The sequence below is a fragment of the Lolium perenne genome, chromosome 6, assembly GCF_019359855.2.
Source record: "Lolium perenne isolate Kyuss_39 chromosome 6, Kyuss_2.0, whole genome shotgun sequence".
Classification (NCBI taxonomy): domain Eukaryota; kingdom Viridiplantae; phylum Streptophyta; class Magnoliopsida; order Poales; family Poaceae; genus Lolium; species Lolium perenne.
Window position 1 is genome coordinate 256987670 of NC_067249.2, and position 21384 is coordinate 257009053.

The following is a 21384-nucleotide window of genomic DNA, read 5'->3' on the forward strand; positions in this document are numbered from 1 at the left end:
GTGTTGGTACCAATGTGAATCTTTAATTTGGTGGTTGCTTCATAAAACATCCCGTTTTCGGCACCTCAAAAATAGAAAATGACTTTTTCGTGCGATGAAAAGGAAAACTTCCTCCTGCAACATCGTAAGATATCCCAAGATGCACATGTGTGTACAATATGGGCACATTATCACAAACTATGCCGCAATTCTATCCATAACATTGGTCGTTTGACCTAAATGTCATGAAACCTTGCACGTGATAGCTCATTTTGTGAAGGAATTTTTGTGACGTTTGTAATTTTCCAACTTTAATATTTTTTATTGTACCTATGACATATAATATGACAACACGCGAAGGTTTTACATGGTTTGGATTGTTTTTGAAATTTTTATGCCCGTTTCGAACTATATTCAAAACAGCGGGCATGAAGATCCTTTGCCCGGGGCTGAGGCTCGCTAAACTTGCACTCGATCTCTGATAAAATAGCATGTTGTGAACCTAAAAATGATATTTATGAAAAATCTTGAGCAATATATCATGTACCTGTAGTTCAAATCTGGTCAGCATCCCGCCGATTCGGCAGGAATTTGTCTTTTTCATGAGGGGTGGACGAAAAGGTTCCAGATACACCGGTTGAGAAATTTTCCATCTTAGTTGGTCTAGTATTTTTGAAAAATGTGTTGGTACCAATGTGAAACTTTAATTTGGTGGTTGCTTCATAAAACATCCCGTTTTCGGTACCTCAAAAATGGAAAATGACTTTTTCATGCGATGAAAAGAAAAACTTACTCCTACAACATCGTAACACATCCCAAGATACACATGTGTGTACAATATAGGCACATTATCACAAACTATGCGACAATTCTAGCCATAATATTGGTTGTTCGGCGTGAAAGCCATAAAACATCGGACATAATAACTCATTTTGAGAAGGTTCTTTGAGATATTTTAAATATTCCAAGTTTGATATTTTTTTAAGATAGAACTTATTTTTCTAAAAAATTTAATATATTATTTGTATTTTTCTGAATTATAATGATTTAGTTATGATTTTTTGAAGATTAATGTGGTAAAATGGAAAATAGTTGTGCCGTCGGCACAGGCCTGAAATATGTGCCTCCGTCGGCACAGGCCTCACGCTGTTATCTCACCGTCACGGCAGAGAGGCTGTACCGACGGCCGAAACTATGCCGACGGTTGCCGTCGGCACATACCTTCCTGTGCCGACGGTTTTCCTGTGCCGACGGCTTGCCTACTGGCCTGGCCGGAACGGGTCCTGTGCCGACAGCCCCGATATTTTGCCGTCGGCACAGGATCTGGCCGTCGGCACCTTGACTGGTTCCCGTAGTGTTTAGGAGCACTTCACCTTCTGTCATAATTTTTTTATCAATTTGATGTGTCGTAAGCGCGGGTACCCATTTACCCTATCGGGTGATGAGTATGAGAAAAACTTGTATCCGTTGATGGGTATGGGTAAGAGTAACATGTAAGAGCATCCCCAGCCGTTGGGGCTCCCAGGCCGAAATCCGGCGCTATTTAGCGCCGGATGTAAGAGCATCCCCAGCCGTTGGGGCTCCCAGGCCGAAATCCGGCGCTATTTTTTGGCCTGGGGAGGCCCATTTTCCCAGCAGCGAGCCCATGGTCGCCTTCTGACGCTGACCCACCGCGTGCATAGCGACGGTGCAATCGCCGGGAAGGGCAACCGTCAGAGTGGCCTCGACGCATTGAACCGCCGTAATGGTCCGCGAAGTGGTCTAGGGAGGCCAAACGCCTCGTCGGGAACGGTCGAAGTGGCCTCGACGCGAGAACCGCCGTAATGGACCACGTGTTGGAGATATGCCCAAGAGGCAATACTAAAATAGTTATTATTATATCTTTGTGTTTATGATAAATGTTTGCATACCATGCTATAATTGTATTAACCGAAACATTGATACATGTGTGTTATGTAAACAACAAGGAGTCCCTAGTAAGCCTCTTGTATAACTAGCTTGTTGATTAATAGATGATCATGGTTTCGTGATTATGAACATTGGATGTTGTTAATAACAAGGTTATGTCATTGGATGAATGATATAATGGACACACACCCAAATAAGCGTAGCATGAGATCAAGTCATTAAGTTCAACTTGCTATAAGCTTTCGATACATAGTTACCTAGTCCTTCGACTATGAGATCATGTAAATCACTTACACCGGAAGGATGCTTTGATTACATCAAACGCCATTGCGTAAATGGGTGGTTATAAAGATGGGATTAAGTATTCAGAAAGTGCGAGTTGAGGCATATGGATCAAGAGTGGGATTTGTCCATCCCGATGACGGATAGATATACTCTGGGCCCTCTCGGTGGAATGTCGTCTAATTAGCTTGCAAGCATGTGACTAGGTCACAAGAGATGACATACCACGGTACGAGTAAAGAGTACTTGTCGGAAACGAGGTTGAACTAGGTATGGAGATACCGATGATCGAACCTCGGACAAGTAAAGTATCGCGTGACAAAGGGAATCGGTATCGTATGTAAATGGTTCAATCGATCACTAAGTTATCGCTGAATGTGTGGGAGCCATTATGGATCTCCAGGTCCTGCTATTGGTTATTGGTCGGAGAGGAGTCTCGACCATGTCTGCATAGTTCACGAACCGTAGGGTGAAACGCTTAAGGTTCGATGTCGCATAAGTAGATTCGGAATATGAGATGGAGACCGAAGTTTGTTCGGAGTCTCGGATGGGATCCAGGACATCACGAGGAGGTCCGGAATGGTCCGGAGAATAAGATTCATATAAGGTAAGTTGATTTCTAGGTTTCGGAAAAGTTCGGGATTTTTCCGGTGGATGACCGGGAAGGTTCTAGAAGGTTTCGGGGGTCCACATAAAGCTATCTTTGAAACTCATGCGGCCATGGAAAGCTATGAGGCCTCGAAATATTTCTTTGGTTGCATGATGGAAGAGGGCAGCTCCGTTAGCGAGCACGTGCTCAAGATGTCTGGGCACGTGAAGAAGCTTAGTGACTTGGGAATTGTGATTCCTAACCAGCTGGGTATTCATCGTGTCCTCCAATCACTGCCACCTAGTTACAAGAACTTCGTGATGAACTACAACATGCAGAACATGAACAAAGAGTTACCTGAACTCTTCTCCATGCTGAAATCTGCTGAGGTGGAGATACAGAAAGAGCACCAAGTGTTGATGGTCAACAAGACCACCAGTTTCAAGAAGCAGGGCAAGCCTAACAACAAGGGCAACTTCAAGAAGGGCAGCAAGAAAGCTGCTGCGCCTCCTAAGAAGCCCAAGGCTGGCCCTAAACCTGATACTGTGTGCTATTACTGCAAGGAGGAAGGGCACTGGAAGCGTAATTGCCCCAAGTACTTGGCTGATCTGAAGAGCGGCCTTGTCAAGAAGAAAGGTATATTTGATATACATGTTATTGATGTCTATCTTACTGGTAGTCGTAGTAGTTCCTGGGTATTTGATACTGGCTCGGTTGCTCACATTTGTAACTCGAAACAGGAACTGCTGAATAAACGAAGACTAGCGAGGGACGAGGTGACGATGCGCGTTGGAAATGGATCCAAGGTCGATGTGATCGCCGTCGGCACGCTCCCTCTACATCTACCTTCGGGATTAGTTTTAAACCTTAATAATTGTTATTTGGTGCCTGCGTTGAGCATGAACATTATATCTGGATCATGTTTGATGCAAGATGGTTATTCGTTTAAATCAGAGAATAATGGTTGTTCTATTTATATGAATAATATCTTTTATGGTCATGCGCCTGAGATGAATGGTTTATTCTTGTTAAATCTCGATAGTAGTGATACACATGTTCATAACATTGATGCTAAGCGAATTAAATTGAATGATAATTCTACTTATATGTGGCATTGTCGTCTTGGTCATATTGGAGTGAAGCGCATGAAGAAACTCCATTCCCATGGACTTCTTGAGTCACTTGACTTTGAGTCACTTGATAGATGCGAAGCATGTCTAATGGGAAAAATGACTAAGACTCCATTCTTTGGTACAATGGAGCGAGCTACAGACTTATTAGAAATCATACATACCGATGTGTGCGGACCAATGAGTGTAGCATCGCGCGGTGGTTATCGTTGTGTTCTAACCTTCACGGATGATCTGAGTAGATATGGGTATATTTACTTTATGAAACATAAGTCAGAAACTTTTGAGAAGTTTAAGGAATTCCAAAGTGAAGTAGAAAATCAACGTAACAAGAAGATTAAATTTCTGCGTTCTGATCGTGTTGGAGATATGCCCAAGAGGCAATAATAAAAGGGTTATTATTATATCTTTGTGTTTATGATAAATGTTTGCATACCATGCTATAATTGTATTAACCGAAACATTGATACATGTGTGTTATGTAAACAACAAGGAGTCCCTAGTAAGCCTCTTGTATAACTAGCTTGTTGATTAATAGATGATCATGGTTTCATGATTATGAACATTGGATGTTGTTAATAACAAGGTTATGTCATTGGATGAATGATATAATGGACACACACCCAAATAAGCGTAGCATGAGATCAAGTCATTAAGTTCAACTTGCTATAAGCTTTCGATACATAGTTACCTAGTCCTTCGACCATGAGATCATGTAAATCACTTACACCGGAAGGATGCTTTGATTACATCAAACGCCATTGCGTAAATGGGTGGTTATAAAGATGGGATTAAGTATTCAGAAAGTGCGAGTTGAGGCATATGGATCAAGAGTGGGATTTGTCCATCCCGATGACGGATAGATATACTCTGGGCCCTCTCGGTGGAATGTCATCTAATTAGCTTGCAAGCATGTGACTAGGTCACAAGAGATGACATACCACGGTACGAGTAAAGAGTACTTGTCGGAAACGAGGTTGAACTAGGTATGGAGATACCGATGATCGAACCTCGGACAAGTAAAGTATCGCGTGACAAAGGGAATCGGTATCGTATGTAAATGGTTCAATCGATTACTAAGTTATCGCTGAATGTGTGGGAGCCATTATGGATCTCCAGGTCCTGCTATTGGTTATTGGTCAGAGAGGAGTCTCGACCATGTCTGCATAGTTCACGAACCGTAGGGTGACACGCTTAAGGTTCGATGTCGCATAAGTAGATTCGGAATATGAGATGGAGACCGAAGTTTGTTCGGAGTCTCGGATGGGATCCAGGACATCACGAGGAGGTCCGGAATGGTCCGAAGAATAAGATTCATATAAGGGAAGTTGATTTCTAGGTTTCGGAAAAGTTCGGGATTTTTCCGGTGGATGACCGGGAAGGTTCTAAAAGGTTACGGGGGGTCCACCATGGGGCCCACGACCTAGGGGGGCTAACATGGGCCGAGGGGGTGCATCCTAGCCCTAATGGGCCAGGGGCACATGCCCCTCAAGGCCCAAGTCGGCCAGCCCACTAGGGTGCCCCAAAACCCTAAAGGGGATCAACTTGGGGGGGAAGAAAACTCCCCCCTCTTGGCCGCCGGCCCTAGATCTGTTTGGGGCGTGGGGGGGCCACCCCAAACCGACCTCCCCCCCCTATATAAAGAGGGGAGGGGGCAAGGGGGGGTGCACACCCTTGAAACCCTAGCTCTGGCGCCCCCTTCTCTCCTCCACTACACATCTGCTTCAGCTTGGCGAAGCTCTGCAGATTTTCTCCTCCACCACCACCACCACACCATCGTGCTGCTGAGATTCCGAGGGGATCTACCACACCTCTGCTGCCCGCTGGAACGGGGAGAGGACGGGCTTCATCGACACCATACGCATGACCGAGTACGGAAGTGCTGCCGGATTGCAGCACGGGACGATCGACTACATCAACAACGAGATCTAAACTCATAGGCTTTGGAATCTTCGAGGGTTAGTCTCATGCTCTTCTCGTTGCTTCGATCTTGGTAGATTAGATCTTGCTTCTTCCTAGATTGGATCTTGGTTTTTGTTCATGTTCACGGTAGAATTTTTCTGTTTTCCATGCAACGAACCCTACAGTGGTATCAGAGCCGTGTCTATGCATAGATCTGTTGCACGAGTAGAACACAATGAGTTTGTGGGCGGTGTTGCTTTTGTTGTTTTTAGTTGGTGTACTTTGCATCTTGTGGGATGGTGGGATGAAGCGGCCCGGGCTAACTTTAGATGACCGCGTTCATGAGACTTGCTCCATGCTTGACATGCAACTTGTATTGCATAAGTGGCTTTGCAGGTGTCTGTCTCTCCCTCCATAGTTTAGATGCAATTTACTCCTTCAATTAACAACACTAGTAGCACCGTTGTGGTTCATGTTCGTAGGTAGATTGGATCTTACTCGAAAACCCTAAACCACGTAAAATATGCAAACCAAATTAGAGGCATCTAACTTGTTTTTGCAGGGTTTGGTGATGTGATATGGCCATGTGATGATGATTATATTTGATGTATGAGATGCTCATTATTGTATTATGGCAACCGGCAGGAGCCTAATGGTTGTCTTTAATTTTTGTTAAAGACCTGCGTGTCTATTCATCATGTAATAGCTTTATTTCAAGTAGTTGTTATAGTAGCTATAAGTGATGGACAACCATGAAGCGGCGCCACTGACCTTGACGCCATGCTGGTGATGATGGAGATCATGTCCGTGCTTTGGAGATGGAGATCAAAAGCACAAGAAGAAAAGGCCATATCATATCACACATTATGAATTGCATGTGATGTTAATCCTTTTTGCATCTTATTTTGCTTAGATCACGACGGTAGCATTATAAGATGATCCCTCTCACTAAATATCAAGATAATAAAGTGTTCATCCTTAGTATGCACCGTTGCTAAGACTTGTCGTTTCGAAGCATCACGTGATGATCGGGTGTGATAGATTCTACATGTGCATACAACGGGTGCAAGCCAGATCTGCACACGCGGATACTAAGGTTGCCTTGACGAGCCTAGCATGTACAGATATGGTCTCGGAACACGAGATACTGAAAGGTAGAGCATGAGTCATATGAATGATATGATGAACACTTTGAGTGTTTGCCTTTGAAACTACATCTTTTCTCGTGAAGATCGGACTTGGTGTAGTGGATTTGGTTCGTGTAATCACTAAGACAATGTGAGGGATATTGTTTTGAGTGGGAGTTCACCTAGTTTATTTAAGAATTAAAATTGAACTCAATTTATCATAAACTTAGTCTAAACTCTTTGCAATGTAGATCATGGCGGCCCCCTCCATCAATTTTAACCAGTTCCTAGAGAAAGAAAAACTTAAGAGCAATGGTAGCAACTTCACTGACTGGTTCCGCCATGTGAGGATTTTCCTTACTGGTGGAAACCTGCAATATGTGCTCGATGCACCGCTAGGTGCCCAACCTGCAGAAACTGCTCCCAATGAGGTAAAGAATGTTTACCAGACTCGGAAAACTCAGTACTCCCAAGTTCAGTGTGCCATCCTGTGTAGCCTAGAGGCGGAGCTCCAAAAGCGTTTTGAGCACCATGATCCTTATGAGCTGGTCCGTGAGCTCAAAGCTATCTTTGAAACTCATGCGGCCGTGGAAAGCTATGAGGCCTCGAAACATTTCTTTGGCTGCATGATGGAAGAGGGCAGCTCCGTTAGCGAGCACGTGCTCAAGATGTCTGGGCACGCGAAGAAGCTTAGTGACTTGGGAATTGTGATTCCTAACCAGCTGGGTATTCATCGTGTCCTCCAATCACTGCCACCTAGTTACAAGAACTTCGTGATGAACTACAACATGCAGAACATGAACAAAGAGTTACCTGAACTCTTTTCCATGCTGAAATCTGCTGAGGTGGAGATACAGAAAGAGCACCAAGTGTTGATGGTCAACAAGACCACCAGTTTCAAGAAGCAGGGCAAGCCTAACAACAAGGGCAACTTCAAGAAGGGCAGCAAGAAAGCTGCTGCGCCTCCTAAGAAGCCCAAGGCTAGCCCTAAACCTGATACTGTGTGCTATTACTGCAAGGAGGAAGGGCACTGGAAGCGTAATTGCCCCAAGTACTTGGTTGATCTGAAGAGCGGCCTTGTCAAGAAGAAAGGTATATTTGATATACATGTTATTGATGTCTATCTTACTGGTAGTCGTAGTAGTGCCTGGGTATTTGATACTGGTTCGGTTGCTCACATTTGTAACTCGAAACAAGAACTGCTGAATAAACGAAGACTAGCAAGGGACGAGGTGACGATGCGCGTTGGAAATGGATCCAAGGTCGATGTGATCGCCGTCGGCACGCTCCCTCTACATCTACCTTCGGGATTAGTTTTAAACCTTAATAATTGTTATTTGGTGCCTGCGTTGAGCATGAACATTATATCTGGATCTTGTTTGATGCAAGACGGTTATTCATTTAAATCAGAGAATAATGGTTGTTCTATTTACATGAATAATATCTTTTATGGTCATGCGCCTGAGATGAATGGTTTATTCTTGTTAAATCTCGATAGTAGTGATGCACATGTTCATAACATTGATGCTAAGCGAATTAAATTAAATGATAATTCTACTTATATGTGGCACTGTCGTCTTGGTCATATTGGAGTGAAGCGCATGAAGAAACTCCATTCTGATGGACTTCTTGAGTCACTTGACTTTGAGTCACTTGATAGATGCGAAGCATGTCTAATGGGAAAAATGACTAAGACTCCATTCTTTGGTACAATGGAGCGAGCTACAGACTTATTGGAAATCATATATACCGATGTGTGCGGACCAATGAGTGTAGCATCGCGCGGTGGTTATCGTTGTGTTCTAACCTTCACGGATGATCTGAGTAGATATGGGTATATTTACTTTATGAAACATAAGTCCGAAACTTTTGAGAAGTTTAAGGAATTCCAAAGTGAAGTAGAAAATCAACGTAACAAGAAGATTAAATTTCTGCGTTCTGATCGTGGAGGCGAATATCTGAGTTATGAGTTTGGCATGCATTTAAAGAAATGCGGAATACTTTCATAGTTGATACCGCCGGGAACACCACAGCGCAATGGTGTGTCCGAACGTCGTAATCGAACTCTCTTAGATATGGTTCGTTCTATGATGTCTCTTACCGATTTGCCGTTATCGTTTTGGGGCTATGCATTAGAGACAGCCGCATTCACTTTAAATAGGGCACCATCTAAATCCATTGAAACGATACCGTATAAATTATGGTTTGGTAAGAAACCTAAGCTGTCGTTCCTTAAAGTTTGGGGTTGCGAAGCTTATGTAAAGAAGTTACAACCTGACAAGCTAGAACCCAAAGCGGAGAAATGCGTCTTCATAGGATACCCTAAAGAAACAATTGGGTACAGTTTCTATCACAGATCCGAAGGCAAAATCTTTGTTGCCATGAACGGATCCTTTCTTGAGAAGGAGTTTCTCACTAAAGAAGTGACTGGAAGGAGAGTAGAACTCGACGAGGTTATTGAACCTTCTCTCGTAGATCAGAGTAGTGTAGTGCCGGAAGATGTTCCTGTGCAGCCTGCACCGATAGGAGAGGAAGCAAATGATGATGATCATGAAACTTCGAACGAAGAAGCTACTGAACCTCGCAGATCGACGAGGGCTCGTACCACTCCTGATTGGTATGATCCCTGTCTAAATGTCATGATTGTGGATAACAATGATGAAGACCCTGCGACGTATGAGGAAGCAATGATGAGCCCAGATTCCAACAAATGGCACGAGGCCATGAAATCCGAAATGGGATCCATGTATGATAACCAAGTATGGACTTTGGTAGACTTACCTGATAGCCGCAAGGCTGTCGAGAATAAATGGATCTTCAAAAGAAAAACAGACGCTGATGGTAATATTACTGTCTATAAAGCTCGACTTGTCACGAAGGGGTTCCGACAAATTCAAGGAGTTGACTACGATGAGACTTTCTCACCTATAGCGAAGCTAAAGTCTGTGAGGATTTTGTTAGCAATAGCTGCATTTTTCGATTATGAGATTTGGCAGATGGATGTCAAAACGGCGTTCCTTAATGGTGACATTGAGGAAGAGTTGTATATGGTACAACCCAAAGGTTTTGTCGATCCTAAAAATGCTGACAAGGTATGCAAACTTCAGCGTTCCATTTATGGACTGAAGCAAGCAACCCGGAGTTGGAACCGACGCTTTGATAAGGTGATCAAAGACTTCGGGTGTATACAAACTCATGGTGAGGCCTGTATGTTGGGGGGATGACCCCCGGTATGCCAAAGGCATGCCAAACCGGATGGTTTGAGCCATCAAGATACCGGTTTAAAAGTTATTCCGGCTAACAAGAGTTGGTTCTATGCGAAGTGAATCATGCCGGTATCCCAGGAGGGGTATACCGGAACCGGCTAAGAAGGTACCAGAGTACCGGTACAGGCTACACTGTAGCACGTCGGCAAGGCTGGTCAAAGATTCTCTCCAGAGCTAGAGGACAAGGATGAGCGAAGCACTTCAGCTTTAAACGAAGCCCTGACGCCAAAAGCAGAAGGTGACGTAAAAGGTACCGGATGATGTCGGCGCCCCTGATTAAAGAGATACCGGCGTCACCGGTAGCCAAAGTGGCTTTGTAAAGTAGTTTGTCTAGTCAAAGATGCCATTAGGGTTTCCTAGGGTTTCTTCCCCTGTAAGCCACCCTCTCCCCTATATAAGGAGAGGGGGCACACCCTTGTGCGGGTACGTCCTGAGCTATTGCGTGTAACCAGAAACCTGTAACCACTTGTGATCAAGGAATAGAGAGATCTGAGGGAGAAATAGTTAGTGAGTTCTTCTTCTTCAACCTCTGGCCAAGGCCAAGTTCTTCAGGAAAGCATCCGGCTACCCTTCCGGAAACCCTCCCCCGAATCCTCTAGGGCACCAACTCAAGCCATCCCATGGCATCTGTCTGTTCACCACGACGACAGTTGGCGCCCACCGTGGGGCCAGCAGTTGCGCTTGCTGGAGTTCATATTCGGGCGGGCCTCCTCACCATCTCCGGCGAGCGTGTGGTGTCTGGTCTCGTCCAGCGCCTCGGCTCGTTGGACTTCGTCAACGACAACGTGGGTTGCTTCGCCAACGGAGGTAAGTTCCCCAAGAACGGCAGCATCATCGAGTTCGGCAGCCTCCGCGTCTACTACGGCACCGTCCCTGAGCGCCAGTGCCTCTCGCCGGTGCTGGTGGCTCCGGACCCGCCAAGATCTGCGGTTCGCAGCGGCCACGCCGCCGGCAGCGTGGAGGTGCTGGTGGTTGGCACGGCTGGCGCCGGCAAGGAAGCAGCGGCGGAAGGCGCGGGACAAGCAAGGTCTACGCGCACGGCCAAGCCACCGACCGAGCGCGACCAGGAGGTTGCGGGTACATCTGCAGCGCCACCGGAGACTCCTCTCCAAGCAGCCATGAACGTGCTGGTGACGCCCATCGCGCAGAACATCGATCCGGCAGCGGCTCAGGCGGAGCTGGAGGCGCAACGACAAAAGCTTCTCTCCGGCGGCGCGGACATCATCCGGGCGCAACGCGAGCTGAACCTAACCCTACGTGAGTATAACGCTGCCCATGGCTTTGCTTCTGTTAGCGCTCAACCTGCTAGAGTACCGGAAAACCGGCTTAGAGCTCGCAATCTAGATCAGGATCTGCGTAAGGAGATTCTTACCGGTAAGAGTGCCTCTGCATCTTTGAGCATTGTAGAGAAACCTAAGTACAGTAGCCCGGATAAAACCATAAAAGCTGCTAGGGCTGCTGTAGAGATGTGTGATTCGCTTACCGGAGATGCTCTTGCAAAACAACAAGATCGTGTCAGGGAGCTGCTTGACATAATACAGGAACAACATGCTGAGCAGCTTGCTAAAATGAACAAAGCTGCGGCATCGAAATCGGTGCGTTCGGCAAAGAATGCCGGAAGCAAGTCCCATGGGTAGGCATCGTCCCCCCATCCGAACAGAAGAAGAGAAAAAGATGTGAATGCACAGCAAATGACTGTGTATGATCCGGTACTTGCCGGTAAACAACAGGCCGGGCAACACGAGGCCGGAAGAAAAAGCCTAGGGGCAGTGCGTGGCCATGCCGGAAACGGCTATGCCGGAAACAATTATGCCGGTAAAGGTGAAGCCGGGCAAAATTATCGCGCGGCAAGAGCAGCGTATGATGAGGAGGAAATGCCTCCGCCAAGGTACCGGCAGGCAAGAGCCGCGGTACCGGAACGTTACGATGAGGCTGATTCCGGAACTGAGAGAGTAGCAGCCTACCGGAACCCTTTGGGGGTACGTATAGGAGAAAGATGCCTGCCAGACCGGGATGCGAGGCACAGGCTGGACAGAGTATAATTATCCGAGATGATCGAGGCAGAAGGTCCTCCGGGTCCAAAATGCTTTGGCCCGCGAATCATGAAAGAAAAACCACCGGTTCGCAACTTCCAGTTGCCCCGCGACACAAAAACGTATGATGGCACCACTAAGCCGGAAGATTGGCTTGCGGATTATGTTACCGCAGTATACGTCGCTGGCGGCGGAGGAACCGTCGCAGGTGGAGGAAACCGGCGTTGGGCCATAAGAATCGTACCATCCTTCCTGGTAGGACCGGCACGCATTTGGCTTAACAACCTGCCGGCAGGAAGCATAAATGGCTGGATAGACTTTGAGGAAGCTTTCGTGAGCAATTTCAGCAGTACGTACCGGAGGCCAAACAGGCCACAGCAGCTCGCCCTGTGCGTGCAGCGCTCGAATGAAACAGACCGGGATTACCTGACCCGGTGGAACTCCACGAGGAACTCCTGTGAGGGGGTAATCGAGGCACAGGCCATTGCTTGGTTTTGCAATGGGTGCAGAAGAGGTTCACCGCTGTGGCAAAAGCTGCAGAGGAACATGCCGGTAACTTTGGCAGAAATGATACGTGTGGCAGATAGCTACGCATTGGGAGACCCAATGCAACCGGCGGTTCAAGCTGAACCGGCGCAAGCGAGCCAACCGCGCCATGATCAATACCGGGACAACCGGCATAACAAAAGAAGGGAAGATTTTCCGGATCGGAGGTATGGCCCACAGCAAGTTGCCACGGTGCAGGATAATTCTGGTGCCGGCGGAAGCCAGAGGCAAAAAACCGGATCGCAGCCGTGGGCGGGTCCTAAAAAACAATGGGTTGAAAAGAAGCCGTGGCAAAACGATGAGAAGTACACCATGGAATCCGCAATGGATCAGCCGTGCCGGTGGCACACACCAAATCCCGCGAGACCCGCGAACCACTTGACAAAAGATTGCACTTGGACAAAAAGATTGATGGAAAGAGGCATGATGAAAGATGCCAGGGACCAGGGTACCGGAAGACTTCCACCACCACCCCCACTTACCGGAGCAAACGCTTTACCGGTACACCCTCAGCCGAACCGGCAGCAACAACAAGTTCATCAGGTGGCACAAGGTATTAACCAAGCTCCACCACCGGCACCTTTAGGCCGGAATGTTTATCAGGATCCGGACATGTGCTGTGTTGTGTTCGTAACTGAGCCAACCGACAAGCAAAGCGTGCGTCGCCGTTCCATGGAAGTGAACGCAGTAATGCCGGCAGTGCCAAAATACATGCTGTGGTCAGATCAGGAAATTGCCTGGTCATTCAAAGATCACCCTAAGATCATGCCGAATCCGGGTGGTTACGCTCTCGTTGTGGACCCAATCATGCATGGGCCAACGGCTCGTGTCAAATTCAGCAAGGTGCTGATAGACAATGGGAGCAGCATAAACATTATGTACCGGCATACCATGCACACGCTTGGCATAACAGAAAACATGCTTCAGCCCACTCACACAACATTCCACGGAATCGTTCCGGGGTTGTCCTGTTCGCCCATGGGAAAAGTCCGGGTGGATGTATCGTTTGGGGGACGTGATAATTGCCGGGTGGAAAATCTCCTGTTTGAGGTGGTGGACCTGGACAGCCCTTATCATGCACTGCTAGGGAGACCGGCATTGGCTGCGTTCATGGCCTCAACTCATACGGCGTATCTTAAGATGAAGATGCCGGCACCCAACGGACCCTTAACCGTGGTGGGAAACTACAAAGTGTCACTGGAAACTGCATCCGCCGGATCAAATCTGGCCGAATCGCTGGTGATAGCGGAAGAAAAAAGGAGAATGCAAACTGCAGTTGCGCTAGCTCAATCCTCCCAGCTGAACTTAGCGGCAATGAGCGGCCAACTTGGCTCACCAGTTTTCAAGCCGACAAAAGAAACGAAGGACATTGTGCTGGATCCGGCTTACCCAGAGCGTACCGTTCGTATCGGTGCCGGCCTGAATGAGGCATAGGAAAGCGCGCTCGTCAACTTCCTCCGTGAGAATCGGAACATCTTTGCCTGGTCCACTGATGACTTGGTGGGTGTGCCGAGGGAGTTGGCTGAGCACTCTCTGAATGTCCGGAAGGACGCGAAGCCGGTGCGGCAACCTTTACGCCGGTTTGCTGAAGATAGGAGGAAGATCATTGGAGAGGAAGTAACAAAGTTACTGGTTTCCGGCTTCATCGTGGAAGTACTGCATACTGAGTGGCTGGCCAATCCGGTGCTGGTCGAGAAGAAAAAAGAGGAAGACCCCAAGGCTCCAAAGGTGTGGCGCATGTGCATCGACTACACCAACCTGAACAAGGCTTGCCCAAAAGATCCTTTCCCTTTACCCCGGATTGATCAAGTGATCGATTCCACTGCTGGTTGTGAACTGTTGTCTTTCCTGGATGCCTATTCCGGTTTCCACCAAATTCCCTTGAAAAAGGAAGATCAAATAAAAACTGCGTTCATTACCCCGCACGGGGCTTATTGCTATGTCACTATGCCATTCGGTTTGCGCAACGCTGGTGCAACGTACCAGCGCTGTATGCAAAAGTGTTTGTTTGATCAAATTGGAAAAAATGTGCAAGTCTATGTGGACGATGTTGTCATAAAAACTAAAGTAAAAGAAACCTTGATCAGCGATCTAAGGCAAACATTTGACAACTTGCGAAGGTTCCGGATGAAACCCAATCCGGCTAAATGCACCTTCGGTGTTCCTGCCGGCAAACTGCTTGGTTTTCTCGTGTCAAGCCGCGGGATAGAGGTTAATCCGGTAAAAATCCGGGCTATTGAAAGAATGACTATACCGCGAGATCTCAAAGATGTACAAAAGTTTACCGGAAGCTTGGCATCGCTAAGCCGGTTTATAAGCCGGTTGGGCGAAAAGGCTTTGCCGCTGTATGCTTTGATGAAAAAATCCGATACCTTTGTCTGGACCCCGCAGGCAGACGATGCGTTTAAAGAACTAAAGAAAATGCTGGCAACTGCACCGGTATTGGCTTCACCTTTGGAAAGGGAACCCATGCTGTTGTACATAGCAGCAACAAACCGGGTCGTGAGTGTTGTGGTTGTGGTAGAAAGAGAAGAGGAAGGAAAAACCGTGCAAAGGCCGGTATACTACCTGAGCAAGGTGCTCTCCCTCTCAAAACAAAACTACCATCACTTCCAAAAAATGACCTACGGCGTGTACATGGCCGCCACAAAGCTCAAGCACTACTTTGAGGAGCACCCCATGACGGTGGTGAGCGAGGCACCCATTTCGGATATCATGTGCAACAAAGATGCTAGCGGCAGGATTGCCAAATGGGCAATTCAGCTATCACCGTATGTGCCGGTATATGAGAGAAGAGAAGCCATAAAATCACAAGCCTTGGCTGATTTTCTGGGCGATTGGGCGGAAACGCAATACAGACCGCCGGAACAAAAAGTAGAATACTGGAAGATGCACTTTGATGGATCCAAGCTCAAAGAGGGTCTAGGTGCCGGTGTGGTTCTTACTTCACCAAAGGGTGATCATCTCCGGTATGTTTTACAGGTGCATTTCAGGGCATCAAACAATGTTGCTGAGTATGAGGCTCTAATTCACGGGCTCAAGGTCGCAAAAGAAATCGGTGCACACAGGATCATTTGCTACGGTGATTCCGATCTTGTGGTGCAACAATGTTCCGGAGATTGGGACGCAAAAGATGCCAACATGGCCTCATACCGGTTTCATGTGCAAAAGATTGCCGGATTCTTCGAGGGGTGTGAGTTCCACCATGTGCCGCGGGCAGAAAATGAAGCCGCGGATACACTCTCTAAGTTGGGTTCCTCCCGGCAAGAAATTCCTCCCGGAGTAGCATTGGCTCACCTAAGGGTGCCATCGATCAAACCAAGTCCGGAGTCTGAGTCAATCTTTGTACCGGAGTCACACGTTGTGCCAATGGACATTGACGAGGGAAACCCGAGGACTGTTCCGGTAAACTCGGGGACTACCGGATCCAAACCGGAAGAAGTTATGCTGGTGGACAGTATGGAGGTGGACGTGCCGGTATTTCTGGTTCGGGAAGCACCAACTTGGGTTGAACCTATTAAGGAATTCCTGATCAACGGCACCCTGCCGGTTGACGAAAATGAATCGAGAAGGATCCAGAGGAGATCCAAGGCCTATACCATTATCAACGGAGAGGTATACAAAAGAAGTGTTACCGGTGTCCTTCAAAGATGTGTGGAACCGGAAGAAGGAAAAGAAATGCTGGTGGAAATTCACCAAGGAGAATGTGGGCATCATGCCTCATCAAGGGCGCTGGTGGCAAAGGTGTTCCGGCATGGGTTCTACTGGCCCACTGCACTGGAAAATGCTGAGGATTTGGTACGAAAATGCAACGGGTGCCAGAGGTACGCCAAGCAAAACCATACCCCAGCATCCGGTTTAAAAACTATACCGTTAACGTGGCCGTTTGCTGTTTGGTGCCTTGACATGGTTGGCCCATTCAAAACTACTAGGAGCAGCTTTACCCACATCCTAGTGATGGTGGATAAATTCACCAAGTGGCTAGAGGTGAAACCTATCGCAAAATGTGATGGGCACACGGCCGTGAAATTCTTGAAAGATGTTATCTTGCGGTATGGATACCCGCATAGCATTATCACTGACAATGGCACAAACTTTGCTCAAGGTGAGTTCAAAAGATTTTGTGAGGATAACAATATCCGGTTGGATTTGTGCTCGGTTGCACACCCGCAAGGCAATGGCCAAGTGGAAAGAACCAATGCTTTGGTGCTTTCCGGTATCAAGCCAAGGCTAATTGAACCGCTTGAAAAGACACCGGGATGCTGGCTCGATGAGTTACCATCAGTGCTGTGGAGCATAAGAACAACTCCGAACCGGTCTACCGGATACACTCCATTCTTTATGGTCTATGGGGCTGAAGCCGTGATACCAACCGATATCATTCATGATTCACCAAGGGTTCAACTCTATACCGAAGAAGAGGTAAAAGAGGCCCGAGAAAATGATGTGGATTTGCTCGAGGAAGCAAGAGAGCTGGCTTTGGCAAGAACAGCCATATACCAGCAGAACCTCAGGCGCTATCATAGCCGGAAGGTTAATCCGAGAGTGTTCCGGGAAGGGGACCTGGTGCTACGCCTAGTGCAGCGCACTGAGGGGCGCCACAAACTCTCACCTCCCTGGGAAGGACCTTTCATTGTGAGCAAGGCTCTACACAATGATGCATACTACTTGATTGATGCACAGGAATCGAAGAAGGGAAAGGCGGACAGGTCATGAGACGAAACCAAGCGCCCATGGAACATAGCTTTGTTGCGACCTTTCTATTCCTGAAGATGTGCTATAAGAAGTTCTTTTTTGTACCTTATTTGCTATGAATAAAAGATGCCGGAACCTCGAATGAATCTCGGGGACTATCTCTACCGGAATTGCATGTAACATGTTTATTTTTTCAGTTACCGGTTGCTTAGTGAACATTTTTTCTTTCCGGTTTAGTAGCGTGTCAAACTTACCGGAGTCTTCGACTCTGCTGCTGTCCGCAACCCGGCTTCATGGCAAGCAAGATAAACCGGTAGGAATTAAACACGTGAACCACGAAAAGAGGGAGTGGGAACGAACAATCCGGAAAAATTTAACTAACCCCGGTTATACCGGTTTTTTGTGCAAAATTTCAAGTTATTTCTAAGTTCAAGAAAGTGCTTGCTTGGCAAAAGAACTTTGGAACTCATACGCCAAAAAACCCAGAGAGGTAGGCAGAGCCAAAGTAAAAGAACCAAGTGTGCATCGGATTGGATGCCGAAACAATTCCGGAATCTTCACAGTGCAGGATAAAAGCAAACGATAAGTAAAATGCTAAGATCGCATACAAGCTTAAACTTGATAAATTACCGGTATAGCTTACCGGCATGAAATGTTGTAGCACAGCCAAAAAAGCAAGTATTATCTTACATCATAGACCCCGGCATACCGGGGTAGAATTTAATGGGCATTGTTTTGAAGCAACAGGTGATACATAATGAGTGAGTTCAAGCAACCGGGGGCTGCGTGCCGGCTTTAGAAGCTACCGGAGGAGCGTCGCCTTGTTCCGGAGGGGCGTTGCCTTCTGCGGCTTCCTCATCCTCCTCGTCCTCAACGTCTTTTTCGTCGTCGGAGATTTCGTCTCTGATGCCGGGAGGAGGAGGGATGAAGGTGCGCGTGTGGGCAAACTCCGCAATCCGGTAGGCGCGGTCCTGGCGCTTGGCGGACAAGACCGGATCCATGTCCGTGGGCGCGTCGCCGCGGAGGCTATGGAAAGCATCCAGATCCAAATCTTCATACCAGGAGCAGGCGATGCGTAGTGCAGCATCCGCTCCGGCACGGGCCGCTGAGCATTTCCATTCCCGGATCCTCCGGCAAGCATCCTTCAGGCGATCCGAGATAAGCGTTAGATTCACCGGAACAGCTTCCCCGGGCCACAGCACCTTGAAAATCTCTATGGCCCTCTCCGGTAGCTCGACCAGGTGCCGGTCCACAGCTCTCATGTGGCAGATCCGGGCGGCCAATGCCACAAGATGGTCATAGGAGTCCCAGGGCGCATCCGGATTGGTCATGGATTGCTCAGCCCTACGTTCCGCCACCTTCTTGACAGCGTGCACCTGTGAATCTGGGAAGAGTTCTGCGGGAGGAAGAAGAAAAGAGAACCGGTATAAGAAAATGTTGCCGGTAAGAAAAGAAAAGATAAAGGGAACAAATATAAAGAGATCTTGCCGGAAAGAGAGAAGCTTTTAAGCAAAAGAAAAGAAAAAGGACTTACTGAAGGCCAGGGCATCGGCCTGCATGACCAACCGGTCATATGCAGCCTGATCTGTGGTGAGGACGCCGATCCGTTCTTCTGCGGCCTTTCGCGCCTTGCTCTCCTCTTCCAGCTCCGACCGCAGCACCTTGCTGTTGTGGGCAAACTCCTTCAAGGTGTCGTCCAGCTTCGTCTCAGCGGCAGCTTGGGCGTCCTTGAGCTCCTGAGAGTGCCGGACTTCAGCCTCCATGAGCTTATCCTTCAGCTCAGAGGAAACTTTCCTCTGAGCATCCAGAGCTTGTTGGTGCTCCTTGGCGAGCTGCTCTTTTTCAGCTGCAATCCGGAAGCAAAGTGTTAACAGAAAGAAACCGGTAGATTAAAAAGACGGAAACCAACCGGAAAGGGAAATGATACCTTTGAGCGTGGCGAGCTGGTCGGAGAGGTCCTTGACGGTGGCTTCCGGCACAGCTGGCGTGCAAAGAGTTTATATAAGTACTTAAAGAAAGAAGCAACCGGTAAAAAGAAGCCGGACGCGCAAGAAACTAACCTTGGCATTTGCTGTGGGCCTCGGAAAGCTCCCGGTGCTCCCACAGAAGCTCCTCAAAGAGATGCTTCCGGGTGTCCAAGGTGCCCTGATCAAATGAAAAGGTTCCGGTAAGAAGATGCCGGTATGGACAAAGTTTCGTGCTAAGAGCTGTGCTCTCAACCCGGAACCTGGGGACTGGCTATGCCGGTTTCTTGGTTTTCTAACAAAGTTTGGCGCGGAGAGCTGCGCTCTCAACCCGAAACTCGGGGACTGGGAAGATATATATAATCTTGAAAGAGTAAAAACCGGCATACATTTAAAAGAGTTATGAAGTTTGTGTAACTTACAGCCACGTTGTGGTTGGCGTCGTGCCACGCGGTGTCAAATTCTTTGACCGCGCGCCGCAGCCGGCCAAAGTGCTGCCCGGTGCTCCGAGGGCCGGCAGGATCAATTACCGGCAGCTTATCCTTCCCCAGGCCGAGCGTCGCTGGAGAAAGATCCGCTCGATTCCACTTCTCAGCGTAATCGGCGAGGTGGCCCAGATCGGCTCCTCCGCGGGTGAGCTCGGTGATCCGGCCCAGCTGAGCTGAAGCCGTTTCTCCGGCCACAAGAGCGGCACGGCCGGCGTGCAGCACGAGGCTCCGTGAGCCGGAGGAAGGAGAGCTGGCGGCGCTGACCACCGCAGCAGGATCTTGCGCTGGAGGCGTAGGCTTGGCGGTGGCTGGCTTGCCGACAGGAGCAGCCGGTGGAGGCGCAGGAGCATCCGGTGCGTCCTTTGCCGCAGAGGAGCTTGCCGGCGCGGAAGAATCCGGCACGCTCTTGGAAAGGGAAGAAGCAGATGTCGTCGTCTTCTCCGGGACGGGAGGAACCAGAGGTTCCGCCCTCCCGGCATCTTCGGTGCCGGCGCCAATGTTGCTGGCGCCGGTGTCTTGGGCTTCTGGAGGGGAAGAGAAATCCTCCTCCGCGCGGTGATCTATAGTTTCCGGGGCCGCGCGCCCCGCACTTGTGTTGCCTCCCCGAGGGGAGGCTAGAGATTTGCCGGCACCAGATGGTACCGGACTTGGTCGAGGAGGAGGAGAGGCCCTGGCGGCACCCTCAGTGCCTTCCGGCCTCATGCCGGTGGCGCTTTTGGTAATCTTGAGCGGAGCGCTAAAAAGATAAAGAAAAAAGGAAGTTCAGAAAAAGCTTCCGGAAAAAGGAAAATCATGAAACAAAAGGAAAGTGGAAACGGAAACTTACCCGGAAGAAACCGGCATTTCCCGCTTCCGGTAGCGCTTGGCCGTGACCTCCTTCCCGGCAACAATTTCTTTCCGGGAGCGCTTGGGGGGAGGAGCATCACTCGTACCGGCTTCAGGTGCCGGAGCTTTCTTCTTCTGGCCCCTGGAGGCAAGTTTATCCAGGAACTCCTGGCCAACCATTGCCTCCAGCGGAGTGGCGTGCTCCACAACCGATGGGTTGGCGCTGGCTGAGGGGAGGTCTGCAGAAAGACGATGTATAAGATAGCGTAAGAATAAAATGCCAAGGAACCGGAAGCTGCGGCTGAAAAGTTACCGGGGCGCGAAGTGTGGGTCCTGCCCATCTTGTGCTTGTGTCCAACCGCTTGAGGATCCGGATCCTCCTTGTCCAGAGCACGCTTGCGGATGGGGCCTTGCAGTGCCTCAGCAGCAATGCGAGGAAAGCGCTCGCAGGTCTGAAAAAAAGAAAAGAAAGAGGGTTAGCAACACATTAAAAGATACCGGAACAACAACCCGGATTGCTCAGTTCTTACTTCAGCAGTTGGGGGATTCTGGGAGCAGAGAGGAAGGAGGCCCCACTCCCAGTCCATCGGCATCTCAGTTTGGCAAATTTGCCTAGCCTTGAGGACTACATCCTCTTTGCTCAACGGGAA

The 21384-nt window shown here is 48.4% G+C and overlaps 1 protein-coding gene and 1 long non-coding RNA gene across 2 annotated transcripts; both read right to left on the minus strand.

Moving 5' to 3' along the window:
* Window positions 1–18224: 18224 nt before the first annotated feature.
* Window positions 18225–19220, minus strand: LOC139832710 (uncharacterized). The gene is made up of 2 exons (XM_071822531.1): window positions 18992–19220; window positions 18225–18853 (listed from the first exon to the last, which is right to left on the minus strand). Exons 1-2 carry the CDS (start codon window positions 19218–19220, stop codon window positions 18225–18227), a joined length of 858 nt encoding a protein of 285 aa, XP_071678632.1.
* Window positions 19221–19253: 33 nt separating this feature from the next.
* Window positions 19254–20976, minus strand: LOC139832206 (uncharacterized). The gene is made up of 3 exons (XR_011746906.1): window positions 20736–20976; window positions 19518–19602; window positions 19254–19438 (listed from the first exon to the last, which is right to left on the minus strand). It is a non-coding gene; the product is annotated as an uncharacterized lncRNA (long non-coding RNA).
* Between the last annotated feature and the right edge of the window lie 408 nt (window positions 20977–21384).